Source organism: Phalacrocorax aristotelis, chromosome 17 (genome assembly GCF_949628215.1).
Source record: "Phalacrocorax aristotelis chromosome 17, bGulAri2.1, whole genome shotgun sequence".
NCBI lineage: Eukaryota > Metazoa > Chordata > Aves > Suliformes > Phalacrocoracidae > Phalacrocorax > Phalacrocorax aristotelis.
Genome location: NC_134292.1, coordinates 8,541,175 through 8,561,468, shown reverse-complemented (window position 1 = coordinate 8,561,468; position 20,294 = coordinate 8,541,175). Strand labels below are relative to the sequence as shown.

Below are 20,294 nucleotides of genomic sequence, written 5' to 3'. Positions count from 1 at the left end.
GGTGAACCCACAGGGCCTGCGGGGCCAACCCGCACCGGCGCAGGCCCCGCGGCCCGGAACCGAAGCGCGGGTCGCTGTTCCCCGCCGGGCCGGTGCGCCGCTGCGCAGTCCCGGTCCCGGTGCCGGCGCCGGCGTGGCGGGGAGCCGTAGCCCCGTGCCGGTTCGGCGGGGTCGGGCCGCATGGCGAAGCAGAGCCCCGCGGGGCCCGAGGCGGCGGGACCGAGCGCCGCGGCCCGCGGGAAGGGCAGGAGGAGGAGGAGGAGGAGGAAGGCCGCGCGCGGGAGCGGGGAAGCGGCGACGGGGGCCGCGCCGAAAGGCCCCGGCATGGCGGCGGCTCCCCCCCGCAGCCCCCGGGAGTTCTCCTCCAACTGGAAGGTGCTGCAGGAGGTGAGGGGGGACGGGGGGACGCGCCTGGGGCCAGCCGGAGCCGTCCCCGGGGCGCTGGGCCGGGGAGGCGCGGTGTCATCCTCTGAACGCAGTCCCACGTTGTATGCCGTAATTAAAATAATAATATTTTTTGTGTCATTAAATAAACTAGCGCACGCAGGCTCCTGGGACGTCGCACTGCAGGCAATGCCCCTAGAGCTAGAGAGCGCAGGGCCGCTTGGCACCGCGGCACAATGACAAAACCGCATCGGGAACGATGGCGGGGTCGGAAGCGGAGGGAGATAATCCTCTTTTCTCTTTTTTTTTTTTGGTTATTTTAGCTACTGAAACAAAAGGCAAATAACTCCAACGATCCCCTCTCTCCATGTCAAACACACACCAAAAAGAAGCTTCCGCTCGCAGTGGGAAACAGCCAAGAGGTTGCCGCTATCCATGGGAGCAGGAATGCGGTAAAGGCCAAACCCGCAAATAAAACGGACCATGGTTCTGCTAAAGACATTCCTTTGGCTAAGCCAAAATCTAAGAGGGTTGCAACAGATAAGAATTTAAATTGTATCAAAACCAGTGGAAAAGTCTGCAAAGAAAAAAAGAAAAATGGCACTATTTTAAAGGAGAAGGGCGATATAAAGCATAAGAGGAGGAAAGCTGAAGGGCTTGCGGAGCAGCAGCCCACAGAGTGAGTACTTTAGGCGTCATACACACACGTGAATATTTAGTTGGGGAGGGCTACATAAGGAGCACAGAGTGGTACATTCAAAACAGTTGCACTCTTCCAGACTAAATTTTGGGAGAAATAAGACGCATGCTGCCCCTACTCCTCAGATATAGCAACAAACCTGCACAGGTGGCCCTACAGATTCATCTTCACAGAGCTGATTTCTTAATTTAAAAAATAAATAAGCTTTTCCTACACTATAAAGATGCAAGGCCACCTTAAGACTGTTGTATGTAACTAAATTTGTACTTACCAGGGCTGAAATATGGTTTGATGACGTTGATCCAAAAGATATTGAAGCAGCAATAGGACCTGAAGCAGCAAAAATTGCTAGAAGAAATATGGGACTCGAAACAGGCCAGTCCAAACAGTCTGTGGAGCAGGTGCTGGTGAAAGAAAAGGCTTCTGAAGGGTGAGTAGCATTCCAGCAGGAAGGATGGCAGCAGAGGCATCGAGATTATCTCCTAGTAACTGTGATTTGCAGGTGCCCAGCGTAAGCTGGTATCTCCATGAGCCTGCTGACAGACAAACTGCCGGGTTTTCCCCATTCGTATCAACACATGAACCTTTTGAACTCCACTACACAGCCCCCGCAGCAGAGGTGTCACCAAGCTGTCCTTTGTCTTTTAGGCTCACAGGAGCTGTAGCCATGGACTGTGAGATGGTGGGAGTGGGACCCAAGGGTGAAGACAGCATTGTGGCTCGCGTGTCCATCGTGAACCAATTTGGAAAGTGCGTTTATGACAAGTATGTCAAGCCTACAGAAGCGGTGACTGATTACAGAACAGCTGTTAGTGGCATACGCCCCAAGAATATAAATACAGGTAGGAGGTTTTTTTCCCAAAAAAATGTTCTTCAAGGAGGGGAAATTTAACAGGCTATCACACAAGCCTTGTTGGCTGAGCTTGGAAAAGTTTTCGATCTTTTTTGGGAAATGGAAAACAAAATGTAGTCTGAATGCTAAGAAAAATTGTGGGAAGAAGTACTTTTTATAGAGCAGTCACTAATGCCCTAGATAGAAGAGATTACAGAATCCCAGACTGGTGGGGGTTGGAAGGGCCCTCTGGAGGTCACCCCATCCCACCCCCTGCGTGAGCAGGCACCCCCAGAGCAGGGGCACAGGACCGTGTCCAGGAGGGGTGTGAATGTCTCCAGGGAAGGGACCCCACAGCCTCTCTGGGCAGCCTGTGCCCCTGCTCTGGCACCCACACAGGGAAGTAGTTTTTTGTCATATTTAAGTGGAACTTGTGCCCATCACCCCTTGGCCTGTCATTGGGCACCACTGAAAAGAGTCCAGTCCCATCCTCCTGACACCCACCCTTCAGATATTTATAGGTATTTATGAAATGCCCCCCTCAGTCTTCTCTCCTCCAGGCTGAACAAGCCCAGGTCTCTCAGCCTTTCCTCCTAAGGGAGATGCTGCAGTCCCCTGATCACCTTGGCAGCTCTGCGCTGGCCTTGCTCAAGGAGTTCCACATCCTTCTTGAACTGGGGGGCCCAGAACTGGACACAGTGCTCCAAATGTGGTCTCACTAGGGCAGAGCAAAGGGGGAGGATAAGCTGTCTCAACTCGTGGATTAGGGTATGGGTTTAAGACATAGTCTATTTCCTTTTAGTGCTGTGCTTTCTGGAGTTCGCTATGCTCCTGTAACAAGCAGAGGGTTTAGCATACTGCACACATTTGTGTAACCACAGTCCCAAGGATACAATTGCCTTCACTGAAAAGGTGCAGTGTTTTAACTGGAGTTTGCTTAGTTGTCTTACACACCTAATGGAAAGTGTCTCGTTGTGTGGTATTTTTAGGTGAAGATTTTAAAACTGTTCAGAAGGAGGTCGCCGACATCTTGAATGGAAGGATTTTAGTTGGACACGCTTTACACAATGATCTAAAGGTACATGGCTGCAGATTTGTTATTTTGAAGACAAGGCTCCAAAAATTTAAGGTTGATTACATTTCTAATGCATCTTTCTGGATCAGGTGAACACACCTGAATGCTTACAAACTACAGTTTTATCACCATTTTCTCAGTTTCTTGTTACTTCCTGCTGCACCAAGTCTAGCCCTAGTCACTAGCCCGCTAAAGGTCTTCAACTTCCAAACTCTAAAAGCACTGATCTGCTTACTAAAGAGCCAGGAAAGAAACAGAATGATGAAAAGACTGTTAGCGTGCTTTGTTACCCCCAGAGCTCAGCAGTCTGGCCATTGTTAGCAGAGGCAGGTATCTGATGTCGTGCTGTACCGGCACTGCAGGTAGCCTCTGCAGGTGGTGCCTCCAGATTCAGCACAGTTTCTCATGCTAAGCTAAACTGTGGTTCTTGAATCCAGCCAGTGTGTGGATGGTCTTGTTCATTCATGGTTTTGAACTATCTTATAACGGATGGAAGGAAAGAGCAGGAAGCTGTACCTTCACCTGTATAAATTTCCATGCAACTGCACACTTTGGACTGGAAATGTAATTTCTTCTAGGTCCTATTTCTTGATCATCCTAAGAAGAAAATCCGTGACACACAAAAATACAAGCCTTTCAGACAGAGAGTCAAGGTAAGAAACCTGCAGGAAGGTGCAGCTCAGTTAACTGACTCTCGAGCTGCTGACTCCCAGCTGCCAGCTCGCTCCTGCACTTTCCCCTACCTGACCCCGTTCCTTCCTTCCTACCTGAAATAGGGATGCCTGCTTTTTGTCATTTGAAAACACTAATCCAGTTGAATGCTTATTTAGTGTTTGAAATATATCAGTAAGTTACTTAGTTCAGTACAGACACTACCAGTAATACCTGTGCACAAAATTCAGTGGCTCTCCCACTCTTTAGCACCTGCGTGTTCTTCATAATGCTTTTCTGGATAGCAAAATAAGACAGTACAGTTCTACTTACATTAAGGCTTATGTGATCTTAATAGTATCATTTCCGTAGGGATACAAAAAACACCAGATGGCTTCAAGTTTCTGCTTAGACTGCAGAAGTAAAGGTTCAGATTATAGGGAGAAGTTTCGTAACTATACGCTCAGGTTTTCCTTTTCAGAGCAAGACACCCCAGACATAAATCTTAGGGTTAGAGTAACGTACATAAGATCCTCTCAGCAGTGCATGCATAAATCTTGTAATTCGTTAATTATTCTTGACAGTTCACCAGGAGAAGCTGAGATGTTCTGTAGTTTATTGAGGAATACACTTAAACTAATATTTTTGTGTAAATACACACATATATATTTCAAGTTGTGTGAGACAGCATGATTCTATCTTTTCCGTTTCTAGAATGCACGCCCATCATTGAAACTGCTCTGTGAGAGACTGCTAAACGTTCAAGTGCAGGCATCAGAGCACTGCTCGGTATGTATCTCATCAGAATGTACATTTTTAGGTAATTCAACAAGGTACCACACACTAGCTCTGGGATCTGGGTTCAATCCCGAATGCTGTGGCTTCATTCTAGCCTCTCAGGGAGAGTTAGCAAGCTCTGCTGGGACACCTGCATGCAGGAAGATTGCCGTCTAAGCTTGCTTACTGCTATGTGGCTCATACCACTTGGATTGTTCCCTTATTTTCATAAACTTCATTTGCACAAGTCAGCTGTATTTTGTTGAAATATTAGTTCCTTTTATTTTAAGATCCCCAGGAAAAAAGTAATTCTGAAGTACTGACTGCTTACCTTAAAAGCAGCATTCTGCACCATTGTACTGTGGCGGGCTGGATAAAATAGCATGAGAGCCCACTACTGACTCTCAGCAGTTAGTTCGTTTCGGTGGACAGGAGGATGGAATAAGAGGAATGAACTGAAAAAGCAGGGCAAATTGTGAGGGTATCTCCAAGATACTGTATCAAGAGTATTTTTTCATTATGGCTTTCCAAGTCACGATCAGCACGTGCATAGCCCTGTGGTGGGCCGTGCATTCCGAGCACATACTCACCCCTTTCCACTAGTCAACAGAACCTAAATCTAGAAGGAGATTATGAAACGTTAATTGAAAGGATGTATTAAAATGATGGAAGATTTAGCTGCTTATTAACAATAATGTTCTTAATGTCAGCTGTGTTTCATTAAGCCTCCTGTTCTGTTCTCTTTTAGATTCAGGATGCACAAGCAGCTATGAGACTGTACACCTTAGAGAAAAAGAAATGGGAAGCTGCTATTAAGAACAAATCTAACAGCAAAACCCATAAAACTTGAATGATTCTACACTGCGTTTCTACTGCTTTCATGGCACATTGCAGGGCAAATTTAGAGAGGACTCAGAACTGACAGCAGCTATTTCATAAAATCAAAAGGCAATACTTCCTAAGGCGGTACGTGACTGCTGCCGCACAAGAATACCGCTAGCATCCCCTTTCCAGGTGGCACCTGTGCCTACTGCCATGTTTCAACAATACTTGTAACAAATGCCTGCATTTGTGAAGAACTTGACCAGTTCCACTTCTGCAAAGGAAATATACACTGAATATGTAAAACAGTGTTTTAAATTACGATAGATGAAGAAGAAACTGTCATTGCTTTGCTGAAACTCCCAAGACTAAAATCTTTATTTCAAATATTTTAAAGTCTACAAAGTAAGGTGAATTCTCAGTTATTGCTGTTAGTCTCACAGTTGTGGTACCTAAATCAACAATAACTGTTTATAGACTATTAATGGCCCAATATTCATACTTCTGGTGAGAAAAATCTTTTAAAATATTTCCGGAGGTTCCAAGCTTTTATGTCCGTACCAGAAGTGTGCAAGACTTGTTCTTATACAAAAAGTTCTTCTTCTACTTCTGCAGTTTCAAAAGCGTTGGATCCACAAGGGTCATTATCTCCTGGAGAGAAATGTGAGAATTGTCAAAATACAAGACTACCTTCTTGTTTCACTTATTTTTATATTCCTTTTTATTAATAAAACCACTGTATTTAACTTAGGCCTTTAAAGGGAGTGGTGTTTTAAACATATGTGGGGTCTGATTCTGCAAAATCCAAAGCAGCTGTAATTACCAGACTGAATGCCAATGCTGTGATTTAAAGAATCTAAATGGATACTGGAAGGTAACAAGGAATGGGGTTTGGAGATTTAGCAGTTGCGTGTCGCACACTCTGTTGCCAGGAACGAGAGTGGTCTGGTCTTGTCTGTCAGTCAGCAGGACTCAAGGAGCAACAAATCATGTTTACAACAAAAGAGGGAGCTTTCTTCTCTTTTGTGATTGTTTTTTTCTGCACCACCTTACAGCTGCAGTGGTCATTACAGTGGTGCGGGCAACGCCTGCAGGAGACACCGGGGGACGAGTTTGCGTGTAACTGTCTCAGGCAAATTGTGTAAGCAGCTAAACGCAGAACTTCACAGAGCAAAATAAGACTACCCAGTTTTATTGGTTTGATAAACAAACTTCTAATTACTGGTTTCTTGACAGCAAGCCATTGCAAAGGAAGTATTAGAGTAACACCTTAAATGGCTTGAATAACTTTGCTGTTTCAGGTGTTTCACCAGTTATGTTTTTTTTCAGTATGACTACTCGGAATTTATTAAGTTAAATCTTCATGCAAACTGTCACAAGGGTTTTGTTGTGTTTGTTGTTTGCCTTTTTTTAAGGATGTCACTTATAAAGCAAAAATAATTGGATGTAATATACTTATACTTTATTCCCATAAACTTCAGCCTGTTTTAGTACAAAGAATGTAGGAAATTAATGCAATGCAATGTTGCAAGAGACCAGAACATAGTTTTTAAAAGTTACAGCATAAAGCAAGGAAAAAGAGCTTCCAGCTACTTGTCAGTAGTTAGTAATATTTTTTACAAACTCACTCTCCATCCTGCATACACATAATTCTGTGAATTTCTGCACTATGTAATTCCAGCTATTTGAGAATGCTAAAATCCATAAGCAGAAATAATGCACTAAGCATCCACCTTGTATTATCACAGTGACTTCTACATACCACGCTAGATGGAAAACGGTTTTTTATTTCAAACACCAGTTCTTCCATTTTCTGGGACAGCATATCCAGCACAACATCATCTGTAGTGTAAATGAACAGGATAATGTAAGGTTACAACTGCCAATGGTTTCAGCAGGAGCTAAAGGAGAGCAGGGAGGAGACATCTACACAAACAGAAGGCAAGATAAGATGAAGTTATAACGTCAGAGGGGCATTTATAATTATCCAAGAGCAGGTGGGATGACCTCTCAGTTCCAATTCATCCTCCCTTCTCAGATATATAGCAAGTCTTTCCTGAAAGCAACTAACACATCCCTGAGCAGCTGCTGTTACGGTTTTCTTAACATTCTTTTGGGAGTCGGGGAGAGGAAGAGACTTGACAAACACCACCACCATCTCACCATACTGAACCATCTCGTTAATCAGCACACAGATACTTTCCACCACTTCTGGATCATCGAAGTGAAGGTTGTAGGCATCTTTGATCAGGTTTATTCCACTGCCTTTTGAATCCGTTATAAATCTCAAAGCTGATATTTCTGAAAGGGAGACAAACACTGCTGGGCTAATTGGTAGCTGCGGACTGCATTATCTTCCAGTCCCCTGCTCCAGCTAGCACGTGTAATATTTTTCCAGGAAGTCATATCTATATTTTCAGCCTTCCTAAAAGCTATTCTGAAGCGTATTTGGGCAACAAGCAGAAGACCTGATATGCAGCCAACACTGTCATGCATGGCAGAAGTGATGTTCTCGTGTTTACTGTTGTCACACTGATGGAGCTCTACCCGTTTACACAGTTCAAACAACTTCATTTGTTTAAATGAAGTGTTTCGTAAGTAACAAAACACTCAAGTTATTAATGGATCAGACTGTGCTGATCTAATACTTCTCATACAGGCATGCTGGGTCCATGGGAAGAAAAAAATTCGCACGTCCAGTTTCACTATTTCCTCTTCTAGTCCTGCAAGAAAGGATTAACTCGGGAGGGCAGACGCCAATCCCAACCCCACTGTGAACTCTTGAACTATGCGGAAACATCCATTTCTGAGCTGATTTGCATTTAATTTTAAAAAATTGCTGAATGTTACCAGATTGCCTTAGAAGGCTTGCTAATGCCAGGCAGGCATTCTTCACCAGCACTGGTCTTTCTAGATTCATCCTGAGCACATCCAGCAGAAGCACTGTTGTGGGCTCATAATCATTTTCTGTTAAGCAGCCTTTAAGAAAAAAAAAAAAAAAAAACCACACACAAAACCCCAAAACTTTAACATACTCAAAGGCATTTAACACACTCACCAGCGTTTCAACTTCTGCCTACTGTTTCTGAAATTACTTCTTAATTATGCAGTAACAGATACAAAGAAAGCATGTGAAAACCTGTACTGCAGTAAAAAAGGCCCTATAAAATCTTACAATGAGTTGATCCAGGGGTCTAGGAGAGATTACTGATACATCTTCTATATGTCAAGATTCCCTTTCATTCTCCAAGCCAAAAAGGCATGGAGAATCCTGAATACTCTACCTAGTCTGCTGGTGCGTACTAGGAACAAGATTGCTTAGGGTGTTTTACTCAGCAGTTCCTAGTGGAACGATGGCATAAGCACAGGGTGGTAGGTTAAAGTTTGGCAATATTCTTGCATGAGGAAGACATAAGACAAAGTAGTACCGCAAGGATGTGTTCCTAGTGCACATGACAATGAAAGAGGTGTGTTTAGTTTTTTGATCTGAAATATTGTTCCTGATTTACAAAGCAAATGGCATAAAAACAAGCCTCCCGGCCCATGCTGCACAACACTAATGCTGTGTTCAAAGCAGTAACACGAACTGGATTCTTGGTCTTAAGAGATAAGCCAGAGAACGCTCTGCACAACATGGGTTGTTGTAGCTGCCCATTATTACAGTAACCATCAGCAGTATCTAATAAAATTGCTCAGCTCATCAAAAATAGCTTCATTAGGGAGCGTTATAGAGCAAGCGCAGGGAAGACTGGTTAAGAGAGGATGCAAGTTTCTAACTCTGCTGCCATCTGCAGAGCCTGCTAAGGCCAAGCAGCCTGTGGTTCAGGAATCACCACTGACAGACATGTTTGGCATACTAACCTTTTCCATACATAAGGGACAAAAAGGCTGGGAAAACACACCTTGAAGCGACAATGCCCACAGAGCCGAGCAAGCAGACTCCGTAACTGTTCCATTCTGGAGGTGCTCTTGAAGGACCACAGAGATAACAGGGACTCCACTTTTCAGCAATGCTTGGTCTACATTTTTCTCTGAATTACCATAACAAAAAGGAAATGCATCGAGCAGAGTTATTTAATCAAGTAATAATATCATAAGGACATCGCAGGTCAAATTATATGTTAAAACTTATGGGCAATGGCACTGGGGTAATGCAACATTATTTCAGTATGGACAACAGCAGAGGGAAGGAATTTAAAATGTACAAAACCAAATCAAATTTTACAGGACTAATAAATAGTAATATTTATTTCAGAAATCTGAACTTCTCCAGGAACTAATTTTCTTTGCCATTTAAATTATACAGGGGGATCAGAACAAGAAATCTCAAAAAGTAACCACCTTTTTGACAGAACAGTCTGCAGGATGGATATTTAGCTGGTCACGTACATCAAATGGGTGGTTTGTTGCACAGAGGGAATAAACCGCACCAAGTCCAATTGTGCACATTCTGTGCTCTCAGCCTTCCTTGATGATTAGAACACCACACACCTATACAAGAACATGTCACAAACAAATCCCCTAAAAAACCTCCCAGCGTGGTATCACAAGAAGGGGTCAGCGCAAGCAATCGCCCATGGCTCTCCAACTCTGTGCGATGATGCTGGTTTAGTTCTAAGGCAACGGGAAGAGTACACTTGCCACCTTGCCAATCACACTTCTTTTGGAAAAGCAAGTCTCTAGGAGACGTCCAACTCAAGACTTAGCCCAGCACTGCCAAGAGAAGTGTGACGCAAAGAAATAAGATGCTAGTAATTCCAAATGCTATTCTGATACCTAATCTAATATGCTGTTTGCACCACACTCCCCTCTGCTAAGGCCAGAGCAAAACCACATGAATGGCAAACCAGAAACTGCGTTTCTGACGGTGCGTTCATAAGCCACGTCTTGGCCTAAACAGTGAAGATTTGACTCGATGGGTTATCACAAAAAGGGTTGCTAAAAAGTGTGCATTAGTTTTTTGTTTTCTCATTTATCTCTGGATCACTTAATGCTATTCCAATAGTGCCGCCGAGGCATCTCCCCAGAATGGGGGAAAAGAAAAATCCAGTCCCAGCAACAGGAACGTCTGAACTGAATTAGACACGATACCTGCTGCCTTTCAGTCACATGAGTCTAGGCACAATACTTGCTGTGTTCTACTTACCACTCGCAGCCAAGCTCCAGAGAGCTCCACAGCAAGAGAGGCAGATCTTTTCATTATGATAAAAATTTCTTAAAATTGACAGAAGGTCTGGAATTACTCCAACTTTCCTTAGATTCTCTGCAGCAACTTCTGAAAAACATAGAAAAAGAAATTCTATAGAATCCAGTATTTTTGTCCCACTCACTGTCCTCGCAACACACAGCACTACTAACCATGTTTAAACAGCGATAAAGCAGTTACATGATACCATCAGCTGGACAAAAGAAAGCAAGAAAACAGACTGAATTCTGTAACAAGATGCACTTAAGCATAGTGTTTAGCACAAGTGACCCTTACAAACGGATGTTTGGCCATCCTTTTTCCCTACAGATCTGAAATTTACGGAGCAGGAAAAGAACTGAGATGGTATAAACTACCACTTTTCAAATGTCTGCAATTTAGCAATTCAATATACCTCAGCTTCAGAGTTAGGAAGAGACATATAAAAATAGTTTGGTCTTAGATGGTAATTTCATTTGTACATGACACTTCATAATTTTTTTTTTTTAAAGATTATCCCCTTGCTGCTAAATCCTTCTGTCACCATTTATAAAAACAGTCTTCTGATGACTGTTAAACTGACACTGGGAATAAGTAAGAAATACTATAAATATTTCGCAATTACAGTCTCAGGAGAAAAATCAAAGTAGAGAAATTAGGTAGAATGGTTTCAATTCAGCATTGGCGCAACCAAAAATAGAATCCAGGTTCTATGCCCTCATTTTCCCGAGCACTATTTGCACAGTTTATACTTGTTTCCAAAACAAGATTGAATACAGGACCACTCTGAAAGATACAATTCTGTAAGCACATGGAGCCTCAGCAGCATATCACCTTGATAATATCTAGTCAATCTTACCAATATTACCACTATTAAACTAATACCTACAGACATCCACATCTCTCAGTGAAGTAATGAGTTCTGCATTATTTCTTGGATTAGATTATAAAAGTAGAAAAATAAGAATATTCCCCCAAAACTAACAAGGTGACCCACCACTGGCTGAAATCATCATCAATAATGTGCAGAGCAATGACAGTAACTCTTCATTTTCCGAGTGTTTTCTCACTGTCTCCGACAGAGAGCTGGTCACATTCTCACCCAGGGCCATCACCACATCCTGTTCTAGAGCTGTCAGAAGTAAATATTTGGACAGAACAAAGAGATTTCAGGGGCTTTGAATGAAGTCTGAACTCCCTGCTGCCATCATAAGTAAAACACTCAAGTAACAGCATTTCTTCTCATAGCAAATCCAAAAGTTACTTTAAATTTTCTTTTTCTGAAAAGCAGTTCTTCTGATTTTTAATGCTGTGTCATTGTCAGGTGTTATTGGGGTAAATTGCCAAGAAAATGACAGCAGGGACAACACAAGAGACCAAAAAGTATCCTGCAGTTCTATGCTTTGAAATTCAAATCTCAGAGCACTGAGAGTCTCTTATTTATATACTCTAGCAACAATCTACCATAACATGAAAACAAACTTGGTAGCCTAAGATCAGTAGCCTGTATTTAAAATTAACACTAACCCAGAATTAATGTGTGCTAGTCCTGGAGAAAGTCCAGGAGAATCCAGACTCTTATTAAAGCTGGTTAAATTCCTCTATTACTTTAAATTTAATCCCCTAAAATCATTACTGAACCCTTTTCAAACCTTATCTGCTACATCTAGCTTTACAAGAGATAGGCTGTATTACCCAGCATAAGTCAGAAGTCTCATAACTGTACCTTGACTAAAGATTTCAAGCAATAAACTGCAACCATCTACTTGTAACTTGAGAGAATCTACATGAGTCTTCATGGCAAAAGTGATCAATTCTGTGAATGTCAGCAGGTAGGGCAAGGCTGTGGGGAAAAGAAATGAGACAGCGCTCAGTTACACAGTCAGTTGCTTAGAATGCTCAGTGGGTATCTATGCTCCGAAACGCAAGAGTTCCAGTTTCAAATAAATTGGAGTCCCTATGGACGATGTGATACAGCAGAACAACATTCTTGAATGAAAGAGAACAAAACGCAAGTAAAGATGGAACAATACAGACTGAATTCTGTGGTCTCTATGGGAAACGTCTTGTATTGACAGCTGCAAGGCTACGCAAGCCAAGTGTAACCAGCACGTCCCTCATTAAGTCACGCTGGCACAGTTCAGTGGTCACGTAGCAAGTCGTGGGGTAAAATATTCTGCATGAGCCCCAAACCATGCTTTTCAGAACCTGTGGAGGAAAGTATTTCACCAGGTCTTCTAGTTCTAGGAAGACTGAGCTTTTGGAATAGCTAATACAGCTTTTCAGTGAGCCCACAAATATATGGAAGAACGTTGGGGAAACCTGGATGATTTTTAGGGATCCGTTTTGAGCACCCTCAAAGACGTGAGCATCAGTCATGGCACGCCGTGGTGCAGAAGGGCCAAACCAGTCAGTCAGATGTGCACACAGCCTTGTATTGCTGCAATAGGTTTAAATGAGAAATCACGAAGATCCCTTCTTTTTGTTATTTATAACCAAAGCCCGCTGTATTACTGAGGAAAGATCTATTCAGTAACAGAGTTGAAGATATAGGGAACCCTAAGGAAAACAAGTTATTCTTTTTCCTTATTGATTACAGATAGGAACACCCCTGTGTTTTAACATCGTAAGCCAATGCCAGCACTGTAATGCTATCCCTATCAAATGGCAGCACATTTTATAACTGAGTTAACGTGGCGTTTTGAAAAATATTATACTTGATCTGAAAGGTTAGCCTGAAAAATGTGCAGATTCTGGGAGAAAATAGTCTTTGCTCACGCAGCTTTACTAGACACACCAAAACTAGACACGTCTAGCCGCCTTCTGCTCTATGAGTCTTACAGCCCTAGGCATTACCCCCAGGTTACCCCAATGTGGATACGAATTACCTTCTTCTAACACCAGTTTGCCAATTCACCTTTGCTGCCACATAAAATATCACTAACGGTTTTTTTTCCCAGTGCCCTTTTTTCCAATCCAGTAAAACACCTCTGCTGTTCAACAAAAGCACTTCCAAAACAAGCACCAACACAATCTCATCAACTAATGGCCTACTCCAGAATGTTCCAAAAACAAGAAACAGGAAGAGAGCAATGTCATTCTCATTTCTTGTCATGAGAATTCTTTCCTCTTCCTATTATCTCAAAATTTAAGGAAAGAGCAGAATAAATAAATTAATAAAATAGTGCCTTACCACTTTTATCTCTTACAAAGCTGGCAAGGTGTTGAATGGCTTTAGCCTGTGCTTCTTCTATATCCCAGAAAGCCTGCATGGATTCTGCATAAAGCAAAAAAAAATCTTCTATACAATACAAACAGTTATGAAAAGCATTCACATTTTCTCTATTTTGTTAATTGATATCAATGAAAATAATGTAATGTGTGATTGTTGAAGAGAGAAAAAAACTTTTCCCCTGAGGCATCAAACATTTAAATATTACGAAGTGTTATAATTCACCTCTATAATATGTGTATTTGGCATGATACATTTTGGGGACCTGTTGGAATATTAATTTGGAGCAGGGAGAGGGGCTTTAAATGCATTATTCTTACAGCCTTTTCAGAATAAGATAATATCTTCCTTCCTTAGACAGAAAATAACAGAACAGCTCCTTTATTGGCATAAATTGGCAAACATGTTAGAATGCAGACAAAGTAACTGGGGCTCCCCAATTTTCCAAGGAACAACCTCTGACCCCATTTAACTTCTGCAGTAGGTATGGCTGGTGATCTTATGAGGTTATAGGAAAGGCTGTATAGTGATCCTTCCTCCAAATAGCACCCCATTTTATTTCAAGTAAAATGAATGTCCAATAATTCATTTTCAAGTAGAATATATGCTGACTGGAAAACATGTGCGTTTATTTCCTATGAAAATCACCATTATATTAATCTTATTTTCCTTATTACCTAGAACACTTTCGATTCCTCCCTCAAGGAGCACATCTATTATCTTGGAAGGCAAAGACTTTTTCACATTTACTAAAGAGGCACCAGCAACAGTCAGGCATTCCCTAATAAATGGAACATCAGTCAGATCCCTAGAATTACGAGAGACAAAAGCAGGACCAATAAGTTAGAACTGGTTATAAAAAAAAAATATGCTACAGGATTTTGTTTCATTTTGATATAAAAAAGCTAACAATAATTCTTTGAAGACTTGATTATTTTTCACAGGACTTACACAATTTACTTCAAAACAGCTAATGAAAGAGCATACACTGAGCAAGCCATGCGTAGGCTTCAAATTAATGGCTTGTAAAATCATGTATAACATGACTTTATAATGTCACTCTTGAAAAAAGGACACTTAGCCATATCAGAACGCCCACTTCTGAATGGACACCACCTCTTTGACTTCAATAACTCAGTTTGTCGAGGCAATAAGGTCAGCAACTTTGACTCAGTCTCTTTCAAACAGTAGCTAACGTTCCCAACTTTGCAAAGGTAGGTGGGGTTTAGGACAAATAATAACGAAGGGAAAGCATCCAGAACTCACTTTGCTGTGGGTCTCATGCTGGGCTGAATCTGTAGCATCATAAATAAAACTGGAAATAATGGCAAAGAGCTGTTATCTCCATTTTGCATCAGTGTCAGAACTCCCTCAAGACAGCTGGTATCCTGTCTAATATCCTGCAGTAATGAAGTTATCTCTTCTGCCTGTAAAGAGTATAGTATCAGAAGAGCTTTCACGCACTCATTTACAGATATCCCGGTGGGCCAATGACATTTTAAATCTATAATGAAACCTTATTACATACATTCAGAACAAAGCAGGTCGTCATGTCAAGTAGAATACAGCCTAGAGACCAGATGTCAGATTTCTCAGTAAAAGAAAAACCAAATGTTTCTGGAGCCATCCAAGACTTGCTATCTGTTGAAATAAGAATCATCTGACAATGTTGCTGGCACTGTACTAGACACAGTTTTTGCTTGCATGTCATAGAATCACAGAATCATTAAGGTTGGAAAAGACCTGAACCACAGGCAATTGTTTTATGCCTAAAAATAATTTAGAGATATTCTGCAGAGATTAGACTTTTTTTTTTACCGGTGATATGCCGCAAAAGACTAAGAAACACACTATAACTAATAAACCATTTTCTAAGATGTTACTGCATATATATCGAGCTAAAAAGGATTCCAACTCTATCTGTTGCAGAGTCCTGAGAATCAGACATAACTATAGTTTTCAGCTGTGAACACAATTAATGCTGCAGGCAACTGCCTGTGAATATCCTAGTCATACTTTAGAAGACAGATAGCATAATGCAGAGAAGGGGGAAGGAAGTCAATTCTTATTTCTTTGCCCAATTTTTCTCTGAGGATTAAAAATATTCACCATAACTGCATCTTTTAAAAATAAAGTAAAAAAAATGTAAAACAAATGTCTACTTTCTTCCACTCTTATTTTCCATTTCATCTCATCTGTCATAAGTGTTTCTGTACTGAAGTCACTAAGCATGAAGGACGCTTCACCAGTCACAAGAATGTTTGATGGCTTGAGATTTCTGCAACAGAAATATTTTCTGTCAGCCTATGAAATCAGAGTTTAACGATCTATAACTACAGGTTCCGAGCACCTTTATACATCAGAAAGTTTGGGGTTTTCTGGGGGGAGGGTGGGTGGGGTGGTGGTGAGGGGTTTGGGTTTTTTATATATATAAGTGATAATCAACTGAAATACAATTACTTTCTCCTTTTACTGTGAAGTGCTTTAAAATTTGTGATTGCAACAGATTTACCTGAACACAGAATACAACGGTTGTCTCTTATTTCAGATACAGAAAGCATACCTTGCCCATCACAGCCACCAAAATGTAAGCACTAACAGAGATGGTCAATATTCTAATATTAATATTCGAATTTTAGCACATTCAAGAAAACAGAGAGAACGCCTCATTCAAACAAATAATTCTAGACAAAATTCAAGAAACAGATGACTTCAGAAGTCACAGAAAACTAATCTATACGTGAAGCCCAGAATTTCTAACCCCCGCTCTCCCTTTTGAACAGTAAAATCCACTGCCTCTAAGTGAACAGCTGTGCTGAACCAACAGTCACTGCAGAGGACAATGACCTATCAGGCAAAAAGAACAAGATTTCTACTCACCTGTGGAAAATACTCCGTTTGTGTATATAAAGCAAAGCATCTACCATCTGTCCCAGGAACTTCAGAATCACCTGTTGAAGGGAAGAGACAAAAAAGTGTAAGATAACCACAATTAACTTCCAAATAGCTTCCAAAACCACCCTTCAGTGAAACACTGTGCTTTGAAGACTTTGGGGTGACTTTGGGAAAGAGGGACAACAGAGGAAGAAACAAAAGCAGTGAGACTCTGTTAGTTCAACCAGATGCCTCTTCTGTACTTTTTACCATGTCTGTTATTTTTTCTGATCTCTGCCTTTTTTCCTTGATTACTGATGAAAGATCTCCTTGGCCCGAGTGCTGCATTACCAGACAAAGGAACAGAGATGATATCTGTAATAAAACATTACACCAAAATTGTCTAGTCATTTGCAGGTAATAACATATCCAGTAAGAAAGATAAAACTGAGCACTTGGACAAACAGCTGGGTGCAATGTTCACCAATACCAAGGTGTTCTGAGATGATTTATCTCTCAGAGGAGACAATGTTTACTTTCTTTTATTAAAAATACAGCATATTTGTTGCTTTTTTGATTAAAAAAAACAAAAAAAACCCACACCAAACATTATCAAGCATCTTATCTGAAGCCACATGGGACAATTCAAGTCAAACATACATCCATAAAATAAACACAAATTTTGCCTGAGCACTGAATAAAATCTGCAAATAAACAAGTCAGGGCTTTCAGCTTCCTACAGCCTCCTGTAAAGGGGTTTTCATGCAGGCATGAAAATCAGTATTGCATACTGATTCACATCAGAATCTGTGAGTCAGCATACAATACTGCCATGTGATGGACTCCAATCCATGTATCTTCACAGCTTTTCAGCACGTTTATTCAGGAGTTAAAAAAGCAGGCTGGTTTCAAATCAGATAACCTTTCTTTAGCATCTCACACCGATGACCCCAAATTTAAACCTGCAAAAATGCTTACATGCCTACAATGTTAACCACGTGTTCCAGTTTAACGAATTGTATTTCATTCTCACCTCATTATCCCAAGTCACAAACACTTCCTTGTAAGCACAGATGTTTGAATGATGAAGTTTTAGCAAATCCATTGCCTGCACAGAATGAAAAATACAGAGCTCTCTATAGCTACACAGACCTTCCCACTTAATATGACCTTAATAATACCCTAAGCCAGTTCCTGACTTGTTCATGTCATGTCTGATCAAATTCTTTCGTTGTGCAAGCTCTGTTAATATATTTGCACGCACAAGTGTCAAGTTAAGGAAAACATTTCAGTAAGACTCTACTCAACATAATGCTGTAACAGCCTTGCGAGATTCAAGGATATAAACTATCCTTGGGGAGAAACAACCCCCTTCAGTTCCTAACATCCAAACCTGAAAACACAGAATATGAAAGTCAAGATGATTTTTCTAGCATAGCCATTATTTCCGTTAACCCCTATGCAAGCTTGGACCACAGAAAATATGATGACACTAGTGAGATGCTTATCTCCTTGAACTTGGTTTCTGTGTAAGGCTCTAACAATTACCAACTACTTCAGCAAATTTGCTGATGATGTGAAGGTAAAAAGAATTCAACTTACTCTCCTATAGCTGAGTTTGTGGCTGTGTAGACACGACAGAAAAACTAACAGCCATGCTACCAGCTGGCACAACTGCATGTATTTCAGTAGACAGGGACATCAGCAGAAAATTGGATCAACCTTTACCAGTAAAGCCAGCATTGGTGCATAAAGAGGTCACCTCTCTTGAGTAGGATGAAGCATCTGTACAGACATGTATTCTCACTCATTTTCAACTGCAGGTGTCATGCATGCTGGACAGTGAGACTAATCCATTACTTCACATATTTTGTTGAAACAAATTTTGGTACTTTAATAATATTTCTGATGTTCCTTCTCATTTGAGACATTGAAACAAGTTTGCACCAAAAAAAAAGTACAACCAAGGAGGAAAACCCATCCAATCATTCACATCAGAACATGTCCAGCTCTGAGAAATAAAAATATAATGAAACATGTTAACCAGAAATTGAGTTCTTAACAATAAGATATAAACAGACCAAGGTTCTTCTTCAGCTTAAAGGCCAAAGGATGAGCTTTGGTCTTTGTCTTTCAGCACAAAACAAATATTAACCCTGAAAAAGGACTATCCTCCGAGAGCAGCTGTCCATTTAAATCTATATACTCCAATGTAGGAACAATTACTACAAAATCCTAGCCTGAACTAAAGCAGAGGGCAGGAAGAACACCCGTCAGATAGTCCTACATGATTTACATCTTGTCTATTTACTTAGTTAATCCTTGTAGATAAAAAAACTTTGGTCTTTGTAAGTGTAATAGTAAAGAAAAACTGCACTGATACCTCCTTCAAGGCCTCATTTGCTTGCTTTTCTTCAATGCATTCAACCTGCACCAAACAAAAGACGAGATTGTAACATAGAGACAGGTGAACCTTAAGCCAGAACATCCTTGCCAAGATGACTGGAGCTGCCAGTTGTGTATGAATTGGCATAAATTTTCAATGAGAACTCCAATCTGTAACGTTTGGAGCAGTCTTGCTGGGAGATGGCCAGAAATGAGTATGCATTCTTCTCCTGCACTGTCAAAGAAGCAGTAAGCTAAGGTGAAAACACACTGGATGGACCTAAACAGGTGGCTCCCTTTTCCCCACTTTTAACCTCAGTATTTTAGTAAACTGATCTGAATCTTCCGGTTTCCAAAACAGCAGCACAGTAAGATGTAAGACTACTCCTACCCAGCAGCCAAGCTGCCCAACATGTTTGTCTCTGTTACTATCAGAAGGGGCCATGGAGATGGCAAACATGCCAATGTTTTCTCGTTTTCCTAGCAACCACCTTCTCACCTGCTTCAGAACATATTTCTTCTCTGCACCCTTTTCTGTTTTCAATTCAACTACCAGCATAGTGCCCAGCGCCCCAGGCTGGAGCTGCTCCAGCACCTGCAGGGCGGAGGAGGGATGTTGATGCACTTGCTCAGCTGGAAGGGGGAGACCCACCGAGGCAGAAAGCCCCTTCAAACCACCCCCCCAGACACCCTCCCCACAGCGCACACCTCCAGCTCCCCGCGGCAGGACCACAAGCACCCCACTCTGCACCCCAACTGTCGAGGGGCACAGACCTTCCCTCCCCTCCAGGACATTCCCCCTCCCTTCCCCGCTGCCGAGCAGAACACCCCCATCTCCCCAGGGTCCCCCCACACCACAGCACTTCCCTCCCTGCGACCACCTAAGCCCCTTCCTCAGGGCCACCCGCCCCCCGCCCCGAGCCACTCTGCTCCCTCCCCACGGTCACGTACCACCCCCGGGGTGCCCACACCCCCTCCCCAAGGCCACGCATCCCTCCCCAGAGCCACCGACACCACCCACAAGGCTGCAGCCACCCCCTTCCCGCGGGGCAGGGCCTGACCCTTCGGGAAACACCTCGTATTTCTCCATGGCGGGGCAGGGCCCGGCCCCTCGCTGAGGCGGGACGGGCGGTGGGTGCGGAGAGACCCCGAGCGAGGGCGGCCCCTCAGCCGTTAGCAGCCCAGCAGGGCGGGGGCGCCTCCCCTTAGGCTAGGCTTTCCAACTAAGAAAGTGCCGTTACACCCCGCGGGCAGGAGCAGAACCGCGGAGCCACCGCTGAGGCCAGCCCTCCACCCACCATTGCCCCCACCCTTACAGGCGTTTCCGCACCATCGCGGTCCCTTTAAGTGCGCGGGTGGGCGGGGCGGAGCTGCCCC

At 42.4% G+C, this 20,294-nt stretch overlaps 2 protein-coding genes across 8 annotated transcripts; one reads left to right on the top strand and one right to left on the bottom strand.

The window, feature by feature from the left end:
• The first annotated feature begins 79 nt into the window (after window positions 1-79).
• Window positions 80-5,992, top strand: REXO4 (REX4 homolog, 3'-5' exonuclease). The gene is made up of 8 exons (XM_075112690.1): window positions 80-387; window positions 708-1,063; window positions 1,359-1,514; window positions 1,733-1,926; window positions 2,906-2,994; window positions 3,570-3,644; window positions 4,357-4,431; window positions 5,168-5,992. The coding sequence occupies exons 1-8, from the start codon at window positions 181-183 to the stop codon at window positions 5,267-5,269; spliced, it is 1,254 nt and encodes a 417-aa protein (XP_074968791.1). The 5' UTR covers window positions 80-180; the 3' UTR covers window positions 5,270-5,992.
• STKLD1 (serine/threonine kinase like domain containing 1) lies at window positions 5,754-20,278 on the bottom strand. Of its 7 annotated transcripts, none has more exons than XM_075112685.1 (19): window positions 20,234-20,278; window positions 19,417-19,512; window positions 18,916-18,960; window positions 17,566-17,640; window positions 16,803-16,907; window positions 16,539-16,609; window positions 15,821-15,936; window positions 15,187-15,299; window positions 14,925-15,085; window positions 14,336-14,466; window positions 13,620-13,703; window positions 12,153-12,269; window positions 11,424-11,558; window positions 10,388-10,516; window positions 9,144-9,272; window positions 8,092-8,220; window positions 7,405-7,542; window positions 7,004-7,083; window positions 5,754-5,892 (listed from the first exon to the last, which is right to left on the bottom strand). In XM_075112685.1, exons 2-19 carry the CDS (start codon window positions 19,474-19,476, stop codon window positions 5,845-5,847), a joined length of 1,866 nt encoding a protein of 621 aa, XP_074968786.1. In that variant the 5' UTR covers window positions 19,477-19,512; window positions 20,234-20,278; the 3' UTR covers window positions 5,754-5,844. The 7 variants fall into 7 exon arrangements, with proteins under 7 accessions (XP_074968786.1, XP_074968784.1, XP_074968790.1 ...); XM_075112683.1 differs by having other exon boundaries at window positions 19,993-20,270; XM_075112689.1 differs by lacking the exon at window positions 8,092-8,220.
• Window positions 20,279-20,294: the final 16 nt, after the last annotated feature.